This window comes from Struthio camelus, chromosome 11, assembly GCF_040807025.1.
Source record: "Struthio camelus isolate bStrCam1 chromosome 11, bStrCam1.hap1, whole genome shotgun sequence".
Classification (NCBI taxonomy): Eukaryota; Metazoa; Chordata; class Aves; order Struthioniformes; family Struthionidae; genus Struthio; species Struthio camelus.
Genome location: NC_090952.1, coordinates 7,237,055 through 7,252,948, shown reverse-complemented (window position 1 = coordinate 7,252,948; position 15,894 = coordinate 7,237,055). Strand labels below are relative to the sequence as shown.

Below are 15,894 nucleotides of genomic sequence, written 5' to 3'. Positions count from 1 at the left end.
GGCAGGACAAACGGACATCTCATTTTATAGTCATAAACCAGACACGTCACGATACACCAGTTAATTCTCCAGCTGTTACAGGGACAGAAGGCAACAAAAGCTCAGACCACAAGACCTTATTACGCCTTATCAAATGCAGATAAAAAAGGGCCGGAGGGGCATGCAGGATCCGTAGCCTATATACAAACCTCCTGCCAACGGCTGCAGGAGTCGGGGGCCTGAACCGAAGTCCGGTTTCTGGAACAAAGTTTTGCCTTGGTGTTAGAAACACAGAAAACGAGGGATGATTCCCACAGCACGCGTTCCTCTTCGCTCTTTCAGTTCGTAATGGCAGGTGAATTTAAAAAAAAAAAGAGGCACGAAAACGACAAGCTAGCGATCGTTTCGCTCTCAGGAGACGCGCGCCCTTCGGGAAGCTTGCAGGAGGACGGCGGCGTCCTTGTCCCCGCTGCCCGGCGACGGCCCTCGTCCGCGCGACGCCGAGCTCGGCCTTCGCTCTGTGCTGTGCCCACGCCTCTACCGCGCTATTTTATCGAGATCTCGCTCCGGAAGAACCGCGCTGCGGTGGAGTCTCTAACCCAGCCGAGCTCCCGCTCGTCCTTAAGAGCGCGCCGACAGCTGCGGTGCCTTTCTTGGTGCATGCCGGCGTGCGTGGGAGGACAGCGGAAAAGGAGAAGATAAAAAGATTACAGTGTGACCTGCTGATAATTTATTCGGTTTTGCCTCGGACTAAAGCGGCGTTTCCTCCTTGAAAGCTGCCGCCTCCAAAATAACCTCTCCAGCTGCGCTGGGGACGGACTAGCTCACTTGACTGTGACCGAGGCAAGTGACACCAAAGGGGATGGTTTGGACATCTGAAAGGTTCAATGAGCTCCACTTGTGGCCTGCTTTAAAAAGATAAATTTATTAGCTGTAAACCTTTGTTGTGACATATAGAAAACTGGGAGAAGGACGAGGAGATTGATCAAATTTGAATCCTGGTGAGAGTTCTCCTTAGAAAAATGGTTAGAGGAAAAAAAAAAAGGAGGCTTTGAAATCAAAACTGTCCCGAAAAAAGCATTTCTGCTAGTTAAAAGCATTTAACTAGAAGAACTTTTTTTTTCTTTACAAACATAGTGCATCTGCAATCATTGAGAATTAGAGTCCGTTTAGAAAAGGGCCTGTGCTTAGGCTATCAAGAAGATGCTGGTGGCAACAGTGTGTGTCTAGGTGTGCGTGTGTCAGAGTGGAGGCCCAGGGAAAGGCTTTATATCTGTGCTTCTGAGGCAGGACAACCTGGAAGAAGCTCTCCGTTCATGACCGTCTCTGAAACCAACATCTTGTCTTTGCCAGAATCCAGCCGCTGCTTCTTGAGCATCCTTTGATGGACCAGAGGGACGACAGATAGCACCAAGCCTCCGATAATGGGGGGAACTCCAGCAAAATAAAAGGCAACGTGGTAATTCCCAAAATAATCATTGAGGTATCCTGAAAGAAAAGAGCGCCATTGGTTATAGCCGTGTCAGTCTAACAACTAACCTGTCTCCTCCACTGAGTGAGGACTCCGTTTTGTGGCCAGGAACACAAGAATGAAAGTCCCAGACATTCATTCTTATTTAACCAGAACAAAATACAATCAGACGTATCTTAGCTCGAAAGCAAGCTAAGATAGTGTTAGACAATCAAATGTTTCAGACGGCACTTCTGAGAGCTTTCACAGCCAGGAGGTATATAACTAAAAGCGGGCATGAGCTGCTCCTGAGCCGATTGCCTCCATCTGGAGGTTCTGCTCTGCTTACGGACGCTTTGTCTATTTTGGGATATGAGAGGGAGAATACGTGCTGCCAATTACAAACAATAACCGATCCCTTGAAAACCAATATACTCTGCGCTTGCTAGTTCAGCAAGTTCTGCCACAGCCAGGCCTCCTCAGAGAATAATACATTACCATTTTTCGACACTGGAAAATCCCTGTGAGTTTTCTCAAGTATAGAAACTTGTCTGGGAATTAGGTCTATGAAACGGGCCCCTTCATCTAATCCTGTGCCTCAGGAGTCCGATACAGGATGTTCTGCAGCACCAAAGTAACAGAGAGACTTCTCCAACCACCGAGTTCCTTCGTGATGGTATCGAGCTGAACATTTGCTGCCAGAATCAGGAAGATCAAATGTGCTTACGCATTTTTAGCTTAGTTATTTCAGTTGCAGAAGTTCTGTTGTTCAAGGGCCAGCTTCTGCAACATGCTCACTTTTAAGGACGTTCAGATTATCACTGTGCTTCACATGCTTATACATGCATATACAAGTCTTTGTAAGACTTGTGTTCAGGTGTCTCCATCTCTAACTTGGATTCAATAATCCAGGGCTTGAACTTACCAGTTAGCAATCAGTCCCCGGACATCACAATATTAAAGGACTTCTAAAAAATGCTAATCTTTGCTGTGACATGCTACCGAGAATAAGGCATCTATCTACTAAGTAAGTGTGGATTTTTTTTTGTCTGTATGGTCCACACTAAATTTGCTCCCCTGCTCAAGAAATTCCCTGAATTCCATTCCATGCTGCCTTGGAAATGAATCATTACCTCCTAAGTTTTAGCTTATCTTCCAGGGAAATTTGTTTATGTGCTCATTCTGCTTCTGAACCTGTTCTGCCGCTCCCTCACTGGTCACTTCTCATCAGTCTGGAGAAAGGTCCTCAGATGCTGACTTTCTGCAACAAGTCTGTACATTGGCGACACACAGCCAATCATCTGAGCTGCCAGAAGGCAAAGACTGCCTGTGCTGTTAGATTTGCCAAGGAGGCAGGACAGAGCAGCCAGCTGATCGGCACAGCCTGACTCAGTTCTTGCACTTTGGCAGGCCCAAGAGAGACAGGAATTTTTCAGTGGCTGAGGACATAATACTGGTAGAAAGGGCATATACAGGCATAACATATTAACAGCAACCAAAAGCCATGGTATATATATATATATATATTTTTCAACCCCTGCGGTAACAGGACAAGCTAGAAAGTTAAAAAGCATGTATCTGCTTTCGTACCAAAATGTCACCACAGGTGAAAGCTGCTACAAGTGTTTGCTCACTCCCAAAGCTGGTTCCAAGACCAACCCCAAGGGTGCTACCAACCTGCTATCGGCGGACCAGCAGTCATGGGCACGGCCATCAGGCCCATGAGGTACCCTATGGCCTGGGATGCCTGCATGGGCCCCACCAGCTCGAAGGCTATGGGGGCCATGATGGTAGTGAAGAATCCATCGCAAAGGCCGAGGAAGAGGCAGATGACAATGACGCCCTCAAACCCTCGGCACTGGGGGATCATCATGCACATGAGGCCCAACAGTGTAAAGGACGCAACCTGGAGAGACAAAAGCAGGCATGTTCTTTAGGTGTCTGCTGGGGTGGATGAGCTTAGGGTTTCCAAGGGCTGCAGGACTACTGGGGATGGCTAAGAAGAAGCTGCTCTGCACCTTCCCTCCAGTGACTTGAGGGTGTTTCATCTTAAAAGGAGAAGGTGAGCTTCTTGGCCAGGCAACACAAACACTTCAGGAGAAACAGGTCCTCAACCTTGTAGCTTCAGGTGCCTCAACTGATTCTGCAGCTAGTAAACTCAGCCCCCTATCAGGCATCATGGAGCGACATGCAGCTGCTCTGGACATTTGCAGTGACTCAGATGGCTCATTTGCTGTCCGGATCGTTTTCCTGCTCCCATAAGCTGTATGATTGCTCTTCCAGCCATGCCTTTCTGGCCCTCCTTGTCACTCTCCACCCTTCATTTTCATCCCATTGTGAAAAATTCCTAAATAACTGAAGGCCTCAAGCACAGTGAAGAACACTCACTATTTAATCCCAACATTTAATCAGTGGGAGGTGGATTTTTTTTTGTAGTGCTTAAATCATAGCAGATTTTTTTCAAAACATCCGGCCATTAAAATAGGCTCAGGCATCTTGAACAGGAGCAGCAAAGCCAAAGCTGCTTGTTTACACAGGTGATGCTACAAGACCCAGGAATAGAAGATCTACCAAATGCTTCACTAGAATGAGTGAGAAGTTTGTGGGAACAAAGATGAGACCGTGCAAGGACAGCTTAGGCTCTGAGCACAATCCCAGAGTCAGGAACGTCTCACAGCACAGAGGGCCTCCTCTCAGAGACGACTTCTGAAGGATGCCATTACTACCCATTGCCCTTGGTCATCTTTTCACATCCTCTGGGATCTCAGCCAGGACTGCAGGACTTTGCTTTTATACTTCCTGCTTCTTGGAATTGCAGACAAAGCTCAAAAAGCTCCTTGATTTGAATGACAGCATGACTAGCATTTCTTCACCTGAACTAGAGAAAGCAATGGCTTTAGTGCTGCTGCATTTCTCTTTCCTGATCGAGGGCTCCAGAGGTCTCTTCTCCCACAAGGAGACAGCCGGGCAGTTGCAAAAACTGTTTTAGCCCTGTGCTGCTGACTGAATAGATGTTATGCATACTCCTAGGAAGAGCTGATTTCTACTGCCTGTCCGCTCTGAGACGCTAGCAGAACTGCTCCTTTTACAGCAGGCCTGAATCCAGAGCAGCAAAACAGATGGCAATCAGTTCTGCTGAGAAACCTCTCATATCCCCTCTACTTTGAAGCAGGGAGTTAGACACTAGGGATATAGCGACTTGTTAAAGGGAAGGTAAGCACCAGTTAGCAGTTTGTCAAGACCAAAACCGTACTTTAAATGATGACAATACTGAACAGGTCAACAACATTATCCTGTTCTCTGAGCCCAGCAATGCCATCAACCCTCTGTTCTTGTCTCAGAGAAGTCCCTTAAGAAGGACCTTTTAAGAAGCCTTAAGAAGGATTATCTGACGGATTATCTGCTAGATTTCAGCAGTTTGTTTATCAAAACCAAAAGAAGGTGAGAGGGTGTCTAGCAGTTAGGGAAAGAGTCAGGACTACAGTCTTCTATTGCTGAATTGATACCAAGACTTGAGGTCAAGCATGTAGCTTTCTGTTCCTCTGTGTACCCCTGTTGTTCCCTCATGGCATATGAAAGTGTTAGCTAATGGTTGGAAAAGGATTTGAGATCTGTCATTGACAGTTATTAAGCTGAATGACCCAAGTTGCTGAGCTGCAGTAGTTAGCTGGGAACTACATGAAGGATCAGGCAGAACTTACCTGCAAATAAATCTTCTTTAGTCCAGGAATGCAGTCACCAATCCGACCTGAAACCAAGCGTCCGAGCCCTGAGGTGGCTCCAATGCAAACCAAGAGAATCCAATCCTTTTTTTTTTCATTAAATTCCTTCTCCACATATTTTATCTAGGATGAAGGGAAGGAAATAAGAATGTTAATCTTCCCTAAGGTGGTTCATCTCACACGCCACAAATGGATGTGCTGGAATGACCTTAAACACTAAAGCAAGAATTTTTTGGAGGGAACACAGACTTCTAAATTCTGAGCATGTGTGTTCGTTGAGTGTGGACTTCCCTCAGAGGGCTCGCTGCTCTTTGGGGTGGCTGCAATGCTCATATCCATGCCATGCTGACATGAGCCCACCACATCCATGCATTGCAAACCCAAGGGCCAACAACTCTGCCTCCCCTCTCTGTCGTTACCAATTCTCCTCCCAGCAGTCGAGCGTGACAGAAACGCTGCCACCTCGCCTCTGGAGTCATTTCAGTTCAGCAGCGGGAAGCAACCGCTCTGCCACTGCTTGATGCAGATGTTGTCCGGAGGGAGCAATCAACATGGTCCTTTGTAGGAACATTCAAAAGCCATCTGTCCCCCGTCACTATTCCTGTTTACAGGAAGTGCCTGCAGCAGTTTCTTAATTTCAAGGCTTTTAACAGCTCTGTCCCGACTGGTTCTCTCCTCCTCTTGCCCTTCTCCACCTTTCTACCTGCTCATTGCACTCTACTCCGTTTGCAAGGAGGAGCCATCTCACTTGCGGCAAAGGGACGACCCCCCCCAACCCTTCCTGCCCTGACAATGCTCTTACCAGGTGCATGTAAGGTACAAGGTATCCCAGGACAGCAGTAGCGATCCCAAAGGCCCAAATCCGATAGGTCTTTCTCCGGAAAACCCTCAGGTTGAAATACTTGCGCAGCTGAGACCAGCACTGCTGCTGCATGCTCCGGCTGACCATCTTATCTCGCCCATCATGCTGAGAGTCACAAGAAGCTGGCAAGATGGGCCGATACGTCAGGGACAAGAATATCTGGATGAACATAAAGGCACTGAGTACTTGGAAAGTATGCGCCAGCCCGATGGCCTTGCCGACTGTCTTCAAAAAGAAGGGGAGGGAAACGGAGAAGAGGCAGCTGCCACCGGCCACGATGCCATTTGCCAAGCCAAGGCGGCGTTTGAAGTAGTGACCCAGGATAACCAACGAGGGCTGGAAGGCGAAGGAACTGCCACAGCCGAAGAGGATCCCGTATGTGAAATAACGAACTTCAAGAGACCTAGCAGAAACACACAGGAACGTGGTTATGTTACACAGGGGTAAACAAACTTTCTCACACAGTCTGGCAAAAGCTTGAGTCAAGACCAAGGTCTCACATGTCATGGGCACTACACAGACAGTCTGGTCTTGAGGAGCTTATTCCCTAGACAAAGCAAGGATTATCCTCATTTCACAGCTGGCATGTTAAATCTTAGAGAAAATGAAGTCTAGCCAGGGAGTGCTTTCTGCAACGAGAAGTGGAGAAGGCAGCAGCCAGCCTACCCTCCTTGGGAAGTTCACCTAAATTGAAGAGTTTTTAAACTACAGCAAAAAACCTTTACTAAGGCAGGCAGGGTGCGTTATTTTTAGCTGGAAACCCAGCTTTTTTCCACTGAAACAACTAATTGAAAACACTCTGCACCCACTGTTTAAATGCAGAAGGCACCAACCTCAGTGATTATTAGGCACTTAGGAAGAGAACATTGTGTTTCCATCCAAATTCCAGACTGGATAATTATGTTCTTCTTCTCTGAGCTCCTGCAGAAGTTTCAATTAGATGTTTAACAGATTTCATTTTTACCTTTCAGAGGTGACTGCATTTGAGGAGGGAGTGAAGTGGCTGCTCTACAGAGCATGTGTAAAGTACTTGAGCCCCTTTGGAACGAGCCGTTTCTCAATTGCTGGCCCAGTTTTCCCAATGGAAACAGCTAAGAAAGGAGTCTAAAGTTAGGCAATGCAAATAACTCTTGAGTTCCTACAAGCTTCTCTCCAGAAGAAGGGTTTTTTTCTATCCCCGTGCAATACATTCAGCTGCAAAAGCCTGCCACCAACATGCTGCACGGGAGGAGAGTGTGACGGAAACACCTAGGGTAATTCACCTCGGTCACTAACCAGCCTAAAGGCCCTGCAGGAACTGGGTCCTGGTTATTCCAGTACTCAGAACTGCTTGCGTAAAAGACTAAAAGCTTTTCCCAGAGCAAGTGAGAAGACAGCAGCCCGGATGAAACAAAGCAGTTTTAGAAATTGAGAAAACGTTTATGAGTGCATCATTTATTCCATTACAAGCTTGACTCTTCAGCTAGCCAAGCAGAAAGCAGAACGTGATTGCTGTACCCAAGTGCTCGAAGACAAATGGCTGTCACGAAAGGCAATTTCTAGCTACTCTAGAGCTAAGCTCCATCTGAAAAACCCTCTGCCAGAAGTTAAGCAAACAGCTGGATTGCACAGGCTGCTCCCACAGCCATCCCAGGCAAAGCCCCGAGAGTGACAGAGATGTCGCGGGCGCCAGGGACTGACCCACTTACTGAGGGCTGTGGGCACCACAGGAGGTCCCGCTGATCTCAGCTAGATCACACCAACTTTCAGGACTGCGGCTAATCTTACATTTTGGATAAGGGGAGACAAACGCCACAGGTCCCATCTGCTCCCTGGTGGCGTTAAACATCCCTGCAACAGGGCACAAAAGCGGGGGCTTGATTGAGGCCTGTTTCTTAGCCAGGGTTTCCCCTCCCGTTTGCTGGGAATCGGCCAGCTGCTCTGCTCGCCCCAGCACAGTTGCCTGTTGGGAACCGTGGCTCCGTCTCCCTGGGATAATTAGGTCGCTCTCTAATGGCTGCCTCTCACTTACAACTCACAACCGAAACAGCTCCTGTTCAGCCCCAGTGGCAGAGGCTTTGGGGGGGTCTTATTCCCTCAGGGGAACATCTTGAATGCCACTGCACAAAGGCAGAAATGACACCTCAAGAATGCCCTTGAGGACAACAGTGAAATTCAGCCACGGGCCAAAGTCTCGCATGCCATAACTGCAGAAAACGCTGAGGGTATGGCGAGGAGCAAGGGAGAAGTAGGTGCAGAAAGCAAGAGATGGGTCTCTCGGAGAAAAAGACTTTGCATTATTAATGCTGAAAGATGAAAGGAGGCAAGAGCAGTAACTGCACTGCAGAGGACGTGAGCTGAGGAGAGATCCCTGCTGCTGAAGGCCCATGTAGAAACCTTGGTACGGCGGGAAGCGAAGCAGGAGGTAAGCCACCTGGGGGGCTCACAGCTGACATGCAGCCCACCTACAGCCAGATCCATCATGGGAGCTCCTGCTTCATTGGCTCTGGGGCTGCTCTGCCCCGGGAGAGGTGGGAGGAGCTCGCCAGCAGCTCCAGGAGCAGCATGAAGAGCCTATCTCCCGGCTTAGGGGAGACAGATGAAACACAGCAACGTCTCAGGGAAGAAACAGAAATTGGGTTGAGTAAGGCAAGGCAGAAGAGCTAATCATTCCCCACCGCAAAACTCTTAATCGTCCGCAGAGAGGCAGGGTGGAGGGTTTGAGGGGCCCACGAGGCCTGATGGACGACAGCCCTGCCAAACTAGCCAACGTTTCCACCTCTGTCGTTCCCTGCCTTCACACTACAACATCCCACTCCAAAGCGGCGGGAAGGGGAAGTGTGAACCCAGCTGTTATTTTTTAGATCAGCAGCAGCCCTGGCTGATTAATAGCGTAACAAAGCTCACTGAAAGGCGCCTAACGGAAGGCCGGAAAGAAAGGATAAGCTGCTTTGCTCCTCTTGCTGCCAAGCTGCATGCCAGCTTCTCAGCTACAACGAATCCAGAAAACCTCGGCCTTCCCCCAGTCTCTGCTTTTCAGCGCATTTTGTTTATTTAGTGACTTTCATATGGAGCTCCCAACATTTTGTGAGTAGGAGGCACTGGCTGTGAGCAAGCCCCAACGCCGCTGCTTGGTTCCTGCCTTTTGAGCTCTGCGGCCACGTGGTTGAGGCATCTTCAGCTCTGCTCAGAGCGGTGCCGGGACTCTCTGGGCACTCTGTGTTCAGCTCGCGCACAGCATCTCCCTGTCTGTTCTCACATTGCCCATAAAACGGACTGCAAAGACCAGGTGTCCCCTGAGCAAGCTTGGCCAGGCAAGGACGGGGCAGTGGCAAGCGGTGCTGGGGTGGGGTGGCAGGAGCCACCTCAAGCCCGATTGATGAGGGAGAAGGCTCGGGGTCGATGTGCAGTGTATGATGTCTAGGATTTTTAAACCTGAGCTAGACAGTGCTTTTCACCAGCTGTAGTTGCCATGCATTTAGGCCAGCCTGCCCACTGGCGTGCCTGCTCCTGTGCGGAGTTTGTGACATCAAAATAAAAAAGCCTCTTCATTGTTCTGGGTGAGCAGGAGCTGCTAGCTCCAAATTTCGGGCCTGGGCTTCATGATCCAGATGGAGAACTTCCAAATCGCACAGCCCCACTGGTTTTGGGGCTGTGCTGAGCCGACTCTTGCTCAGCTTTGCCTAAGGCAGCTCAATAAATAGGCCTCCCTTCGCTTCCTGCGGTACAGCTGCAAAGGGGTTTCATTTCTCCCTTAAAAGGCAGCCAAAGGAATTTCAGCTAAGAGCAAGAGAGCAAGAAATATGGATTTCAGCTCTGAAGTTCTCCTGGAAATAATATTTTTCTCTGTATGCATTTTTTTTTAAGCCCAACACAACCATCCACTGGCAGTGATGTGGTCTCAAGAGCATTTTTTCTTCACACGAACACTTTACAATAGGGAAAGAAAAGGAGTCAAAGTTTTGCTGATTAGAGGGAAATAAAGATTACAAGGGAAACACAGCACATCTTTGATCTTGTGCGCTGCCAGGAGTTCAGAGGCACTTTCCCTCAGGATTGATCAGACTTTCTCCAATTACTATTATCTTTATAAATACAAAGGGCCGCCATTTGTGGAGGAAGTGAGAGGGCTGGCTTCTTCCATGCCGCTGCTCATGCTGTTGAGGGAGACGGCTATAGCATCCCAAGCCCCCCAGTTGCAATTAGCCCCCGTCCCCGCGCCATGTGCTTTGCAAGAGGCACAAGGCAGGGCCTGTGCACTGGGAGGGTGCATATTACAACTGAAAACAAAGCAAAGCCACATGAGCTTTCTGCTGAAATGGTTCCTCTGCCCCTGCAAGCTTGCACATGGGGTCAGCGAGGGGCTTTGCTGGGAGAGAGGTGTCCTGTACCCCAGGGACTGGGGAGCAAGGGGTTAGTTATAATTATTATGAGGCTCTGTGACACTGCTGTGTCCGTACCGGGATGCTAAGGCTCTGCTGCTCTCCCTCATGCTTCTTGCGTCGCGCTCCTCCGTGCCAGGAGCCCCTCTGGCAGGGAGCCACCAGGAGTCGTATCACATGGCAGAGCCTCAAAAGCTGCCTCCACCCTTGCACCGTAACAGCGGGGCCTTCCACAGCCTCATAGAGACAGGTCTTGGCAAGCTACAGCCTGCCGGACCCTCCTGCTGGTTTGGGAACAGGGCATGCATGCACATCTCTGCAGGAAACCAAGGTTTGGGGCAAGCTTGAGAGTTTCATCAGACACGGGTCTTCAGGGCAAAAGTCCTCCTCGAGCTGAGCTGGTTCTCATTAGGAGCCAGTGACGGAGGCCCACCATCATGCGGCTGAGCAGCAGGCGGCCCATGCTTCTTGCACAACAACAAACCCCCTGGAGACTTCTCCTCTCCCAACTCGAGGCGTTTGAAGGCCCTCCTCAGCCAGCTGCCAGAGGCCCGCTTCCCTGGTGCCGGCAGCGAGCCCGGCACAAAGGCAGCTCTGGGCAGGGTGTGGGCAAGTCGCCCTCTTTGGAACAAGAGCGCGTTTGCTTTAAACAACACTTCTGGGAGCATTTTAATTAAAACAATATTGATTTCAACCGAAATCCAACCGCTGGCAATGTTTCTATTCAGACAAGCTTGGGCAAATGATGCTCTGGAGGATGTCTTCATGGTGCCCAAGTACTGAGCCTTTGAGACTACATCTAAAGAGAGACACATAGGACGAGGACACCCGGGGGGGTGACCTCTTTTGCTTCCCTAAAGATGCAAATGTGCTTGGTCAGAAAAACTATCACACCGAATCAGGTAGACTTACCATCAAAATGCTCATCAGTGACAGGCTGCCAACACAAATTTATGGGAAAGGATCAGCCATGGAAAATACGGAGTAGCAATCATTCTGCCTTGTGTCAAAACCAGCAGGCTTTGGAGCCAGTCTGGGAACAGCGCAAACTGCTCCAAAACCCATCTACATTCCTGATTTCCAGTCTCCTGTACATGGAAACTTTCAGTCTCCCTTCAGTACATTAGTGAATACATATAGTGAACACCATTAACTCTTGCCAGGTGTAACCAGTCAAATATTATTTTAAATATCATTTTACTTTGAGTACCAAATGTAAAATTGTTCGCAAAGGACAACAGTTTTGTCCACAAGTGTCTCTTCTGAGTGGCCTGCGAGTGGCATGCCAACTTCTCACTGCCTGTCTTAAAGATCAAATGAAGCACATACATACATACATACATACACAGAAATTTAAGAGCACATGAGCAGAGAAGCTCCTGAAAGCTGAAATCCCGTAAAGCAAAGTTTCTCACTCAGGTAAAATTCATTCTCTTGTTATTTAAGGACAAAAGAGCAACTCAGGACTCAATTTGGACAGTAACATGCTGTGAGCATGTCGGCTGCACACGGGCTGCAGCGCTGGCAGGAGACCTCTCAGCTAGATTGAAAACACCTGATCTGCACCAAAAGGCAGCAACAATGCATTAGCAGGGGATTTGGGGAGAACAATTAAAAAGAGCAGCTTGCCAAAGGGCTGTGTGACCCCTCCGCCCCCCAGCCAGGTGAGCAGCAGCCTTACTTGGTGAACGAACTGGAGAGCAGTCCGATGAAAGCAATGGCAGCTCCTGAGGCTGCTGTTGTCCTGCAGCCGATCCGGTCTGTGAAGATGCTCACGACAGGGGAGCAGAAAAAAATCATCCCCATGGCCAAGGCACCGACCCATGCTAGGAAGAGTGAGAGAGACAGAGAGTGAGAGAAGAAACACAGACGTCAGGACTATTTAATGAACACGCGCCAGTAAGAGAAAAAGCAGAGCACAGGGCGAATCAGGGACCAACTCCAGCTTTGGAGGTGGTCTCAGCAGAAAGGCAGTCCCGTTATACACTTAATTACCTGTACAGTTCATAAATAAGACCATTAATGCTTGTGTTCCTTGTCAGTATCACCGAGCGCTGGCACCCTTGCTAATACTCAATCGTGGTGAGGTCAGCAGCGCTTAGTGGCTTTACCTGTGTGAGGGAGACATGTCTAATTTTTCCTTTTATTTGCCTCTGCTAGGTTCCTACATGTCCTAGGAAAGGAGTCCAGCTTGCAATACCTTTTTCTAGTTGCTCTTACAGCCTGTCCAATGATGCCTCCATTGATGCTCTTTGTATACATGAGATATCCTCCATGGCCAAGAGCACTCATGGATTCAGAGGACCTCAGAGCCCCCTGTGCCCAGTTCTTGGCTATTAGGAGCTTGATAGCCTGAGTTATATAGCTCTGTTTTTTTAGGTGCCACAATTATCCATCATTGTTCTCCACGCCTCCCTAGAGAGTCAGGATTTCTTACCCCTCCCTGTTTGTCATGAGGCTTTTCTTATAATGCTGAAGGTGTATTTTCATTGCAGTGCTCTTCCCTAACCCACTAGGAACAGGACATACCCAAAGCAGAACTAGCAAGGCATATTAATTAAATGGCAATTTAACATAACAACATAAATAGCTCATGATATTCAAATTACAGGAACTGGACGTCATCAAGAAATGAAAACCAGAGAAATGGCAACACTTAAAAGGATGAGGTCCAAGCCCTACCGAGCGAGACTGGCATGGTCCAGAAGTTAAAAAAACAGAAAAAAAGAAAGACGCCACAGTCATGGGAAGGGACAGCTCTCCCTGATTAACGTCTCACCGCTACTATGTTCTTAAAACTGCATTCAGAAGGCTCACGGGAGACCCACAAAGCTACGTCAGGTTAAATTACATCCCCTGCTCTGTTGGGTGATATCCAGGCAGGAACATGATCTCATGTCCCTGCTCTACCTACTTCTGGAGAAAACCACTGTCTGTCTGTCTGTCTTTTTTAAGAAACTTTCACTATTATAAGATCACTTCAGCCCTTCCTCTTCTCCCTGCCCTTCACCTTCTCTTTTCCATGGTTTCTTTAACTACTTTCTACAGGAAAGGCAGGCTTTCAAGAAAAGTAGTGGCAAACAAAAATCTCTGTCTACGAGCTCCGAGGAGAAGCAAATCGGGAATGCAATGCAGAAGGTGCTAGACCTTGACCAAGCAAGGTCTTCGGCTCAGAGGAAGGCAGGAGGGATGAACAGTTGAGAAGGTAAGAGCCGGTGCTCTGGAACAGACCAACGGCCGTCCAGCCACGGTGGGAGGAGATCAAGCCCTGCAGAGCACCAAAGTGGCGAGATGTTGAGGACTGAGGAGCATCCCTCAACGTGCAATGAGCTCCTGCACCAGCATGACAGTGCTTGATACTGTGCTCCAAGCTGTGGGGACGCAGATGGCCTTTTCACATGAAGAGGATGACGCAGGTCCAGTTGGGTCTGTGTCAGAGGTTTCATTTCACAGACAATAAGGGCTGCAAAACAAAGTGCGGAGAAGATGATACTAGGATCCACTTGGCTCCTTTGCAAACGTGAACAACTGCAGTCTCCTCGCACAATCCCACGTTAAATCCTCAATCCCTGCTAACGCCCAGCTCTGACCAAGCACCACGATCAGGATTGCTTCTCACCCTCCCTCGGTGTCTCAGCTGCCGCATGTGGGCTGCTCTCCCTGCAGTCACAACAGCTCTGTCACCTTCCCAGGCACCGCAAGGAAAGAACGAACCCATGCTGGAGGAGAAAACAGCCTGATCACACAGCAATGACCGGCAAACAGGCAGGCAGGGCAGCCCAGCAGACACTGGCTCTCCAGGGAAGTGCCACCAGCCAAAGATCTGCCTTACCTTGGGCTTGTTTCTCCCTCCCGCCCCCTCCCCCCCCCCGCCACCACATCTTGACGGTGTCATGTTTTAGCTTCTTCGAGACACGATTCTGCATTAAGTATTTCTCTGCGGCGTTAACTCTCCAGAGGCGACCTGAGGGGATCCTTCTGCTGATCTGCAGTGTGGAGCAGGGACCAACGTGGGGACCTCGAGCCACCTCTGCAGGCTGGCCCGTGCCGTGCAGTGCCTGTAGTCCTCGGACAGACCCCCCTGCCTGCTGGCCTCCAAGTGTTGCCAACTGCTGACAGATCGCTCTATAAATAAGAGTGAGATGACCTTTGCGGCACGGCTCTGCTCCCAAGGCCCTGGTGATTCACTGCCCAGGCTGTTACCACCAGCTCTCTGGGAAACGCGGGGACCCAGCTGCTTTTGTGGCCAGACTTCAGCATATGACCAGCCATTTGCACCAAAAGTAAGAGCTCTGCAAACCCTTTTAACTCAGCCCTGCGCGGTAACAACCAGTCCTTCACTAGCCGTGAGATTTTCAGAAAATAGCCAGGTCTCCATTAAAGGAAAATCCCCGCTACATAACAGCCTCTTCAGTCTCTGCCTTTCAAAAGGGACCACACAAAGAAGCCCTCTTTAGCCTGGGAAGAACTGACCCTTCCAAATTAATTATAAGTTCTCAAGAACACAATTTACTCTGAAGTATTCCTTAATAAATTCTGACTGAAGTGAAAAAAGAAAAGTGGAGGCCTAGCAGGAACCTTTTGGGACTCACTTGGATCCCGTCTCAACACAATATGAAATTAAAAAGAGCGAGGGAGAGGGAGCGGACCCCCTCTCTAGCTAATTTTCGTCGTTATAAACACAGCGCACAGTATAATGAAAGTCCTTCTAATAGGATTAGATGGCACCACTCCAAAGAGCCGTCCAAGGCAACTACAAAAGAGGGTGAGGGGTGGGAGGAAAGCCAAGATGGGAAAGGCTCGTTAAATTGGATAATATACTTTCAGAAATGTTTCTTCTACTTCAGCCAAGGCAGTAAAATGTTAGATGGCCCCATCATGTTTGAAGTTTGTTATTTTTGGAAATTGCTTTAAGAAACACGGAAATAAAAGCATAAAGCAGGCATTACATTTAAAGGGCCAGATTCTGATCTCAATAACCCTGAGATTTACATGCAAATCAGCAGTATCAGTATCTGGCCCAAAATGCACACTTACCTGCGGGGATCAAAGCAAACCTGATGTGAGAGGCTCAGTGATGGGAGAGTTGAAGCTGCTACAGATTTCAGTTTGTAAAGGGAGATATCGCTCAATTAGAATCGGTAAACAAACAAACAAAAAAGATTCCCATGGCAAATTGTTCTACCTTACAGAAACGGCTTACCACAAGCGAGGAATAAAAATAGTTTTCGGTAATAACATCAAGTTAAAATTAGTAAGAACAATAGCCTCACTTCCAGAGTACGCTTTTGTCTTCACAACCAAGCCAACCCTCCCAATGGCCCTGGGAAGCCGGGAGGGCTGGTGGAGCTCCCGCTCTCACAGATGTGGAGCTGCAAGGAGCCTTCCTCTCAATCTCAAGGCACGAGAAAGCTGCTAGGCCCCAGGCCCCTGCTCTGCTTCTTTGCAGCATGCTTAGCAATTCGCACCAAAATAACCCCCCAACAGCAGGTTTCACAACTACCCTTGTATTTTATCTGG

General features: G+C 48.8%; 1 protein-coding gene across 1 annotated transcript in view; it reads right to left on the bottom strand.

The window, feature by feature from the left end:
• Positions 1–15,894, bottom strand: part of SLC16A2 (solute carrier family 16 member 2) — a 54,410-nt gene continuing 38,516 nt past the window's right edge. The window contains exons 2-6 of the mRNA XM_068956702.1: positions 12,056–12,200; positions 5,954–6,416; positions 5,131–5,274; positions 3,107–3,335; positions 1–1,467 (exon numbers count right to left, since the gene is read on the bottom strand). Of these exons, the coding sequence (XP_068812803.1) occupies positions 1,247–1,467; positions 3,107–3,335; positions 5,131–5,274; positions 5,954–6,416; positions 12,056–12,200 (1,202 nt within the window). The 3' untranslated portion in view covers positions 1–1,246. The remainder of the gene's footprint in view (positions 1,468–3,106; positions 3,336–5,130; positions 5,275–5,953; positions 6,417–12,055; positions 12,201–15,894) is intronic.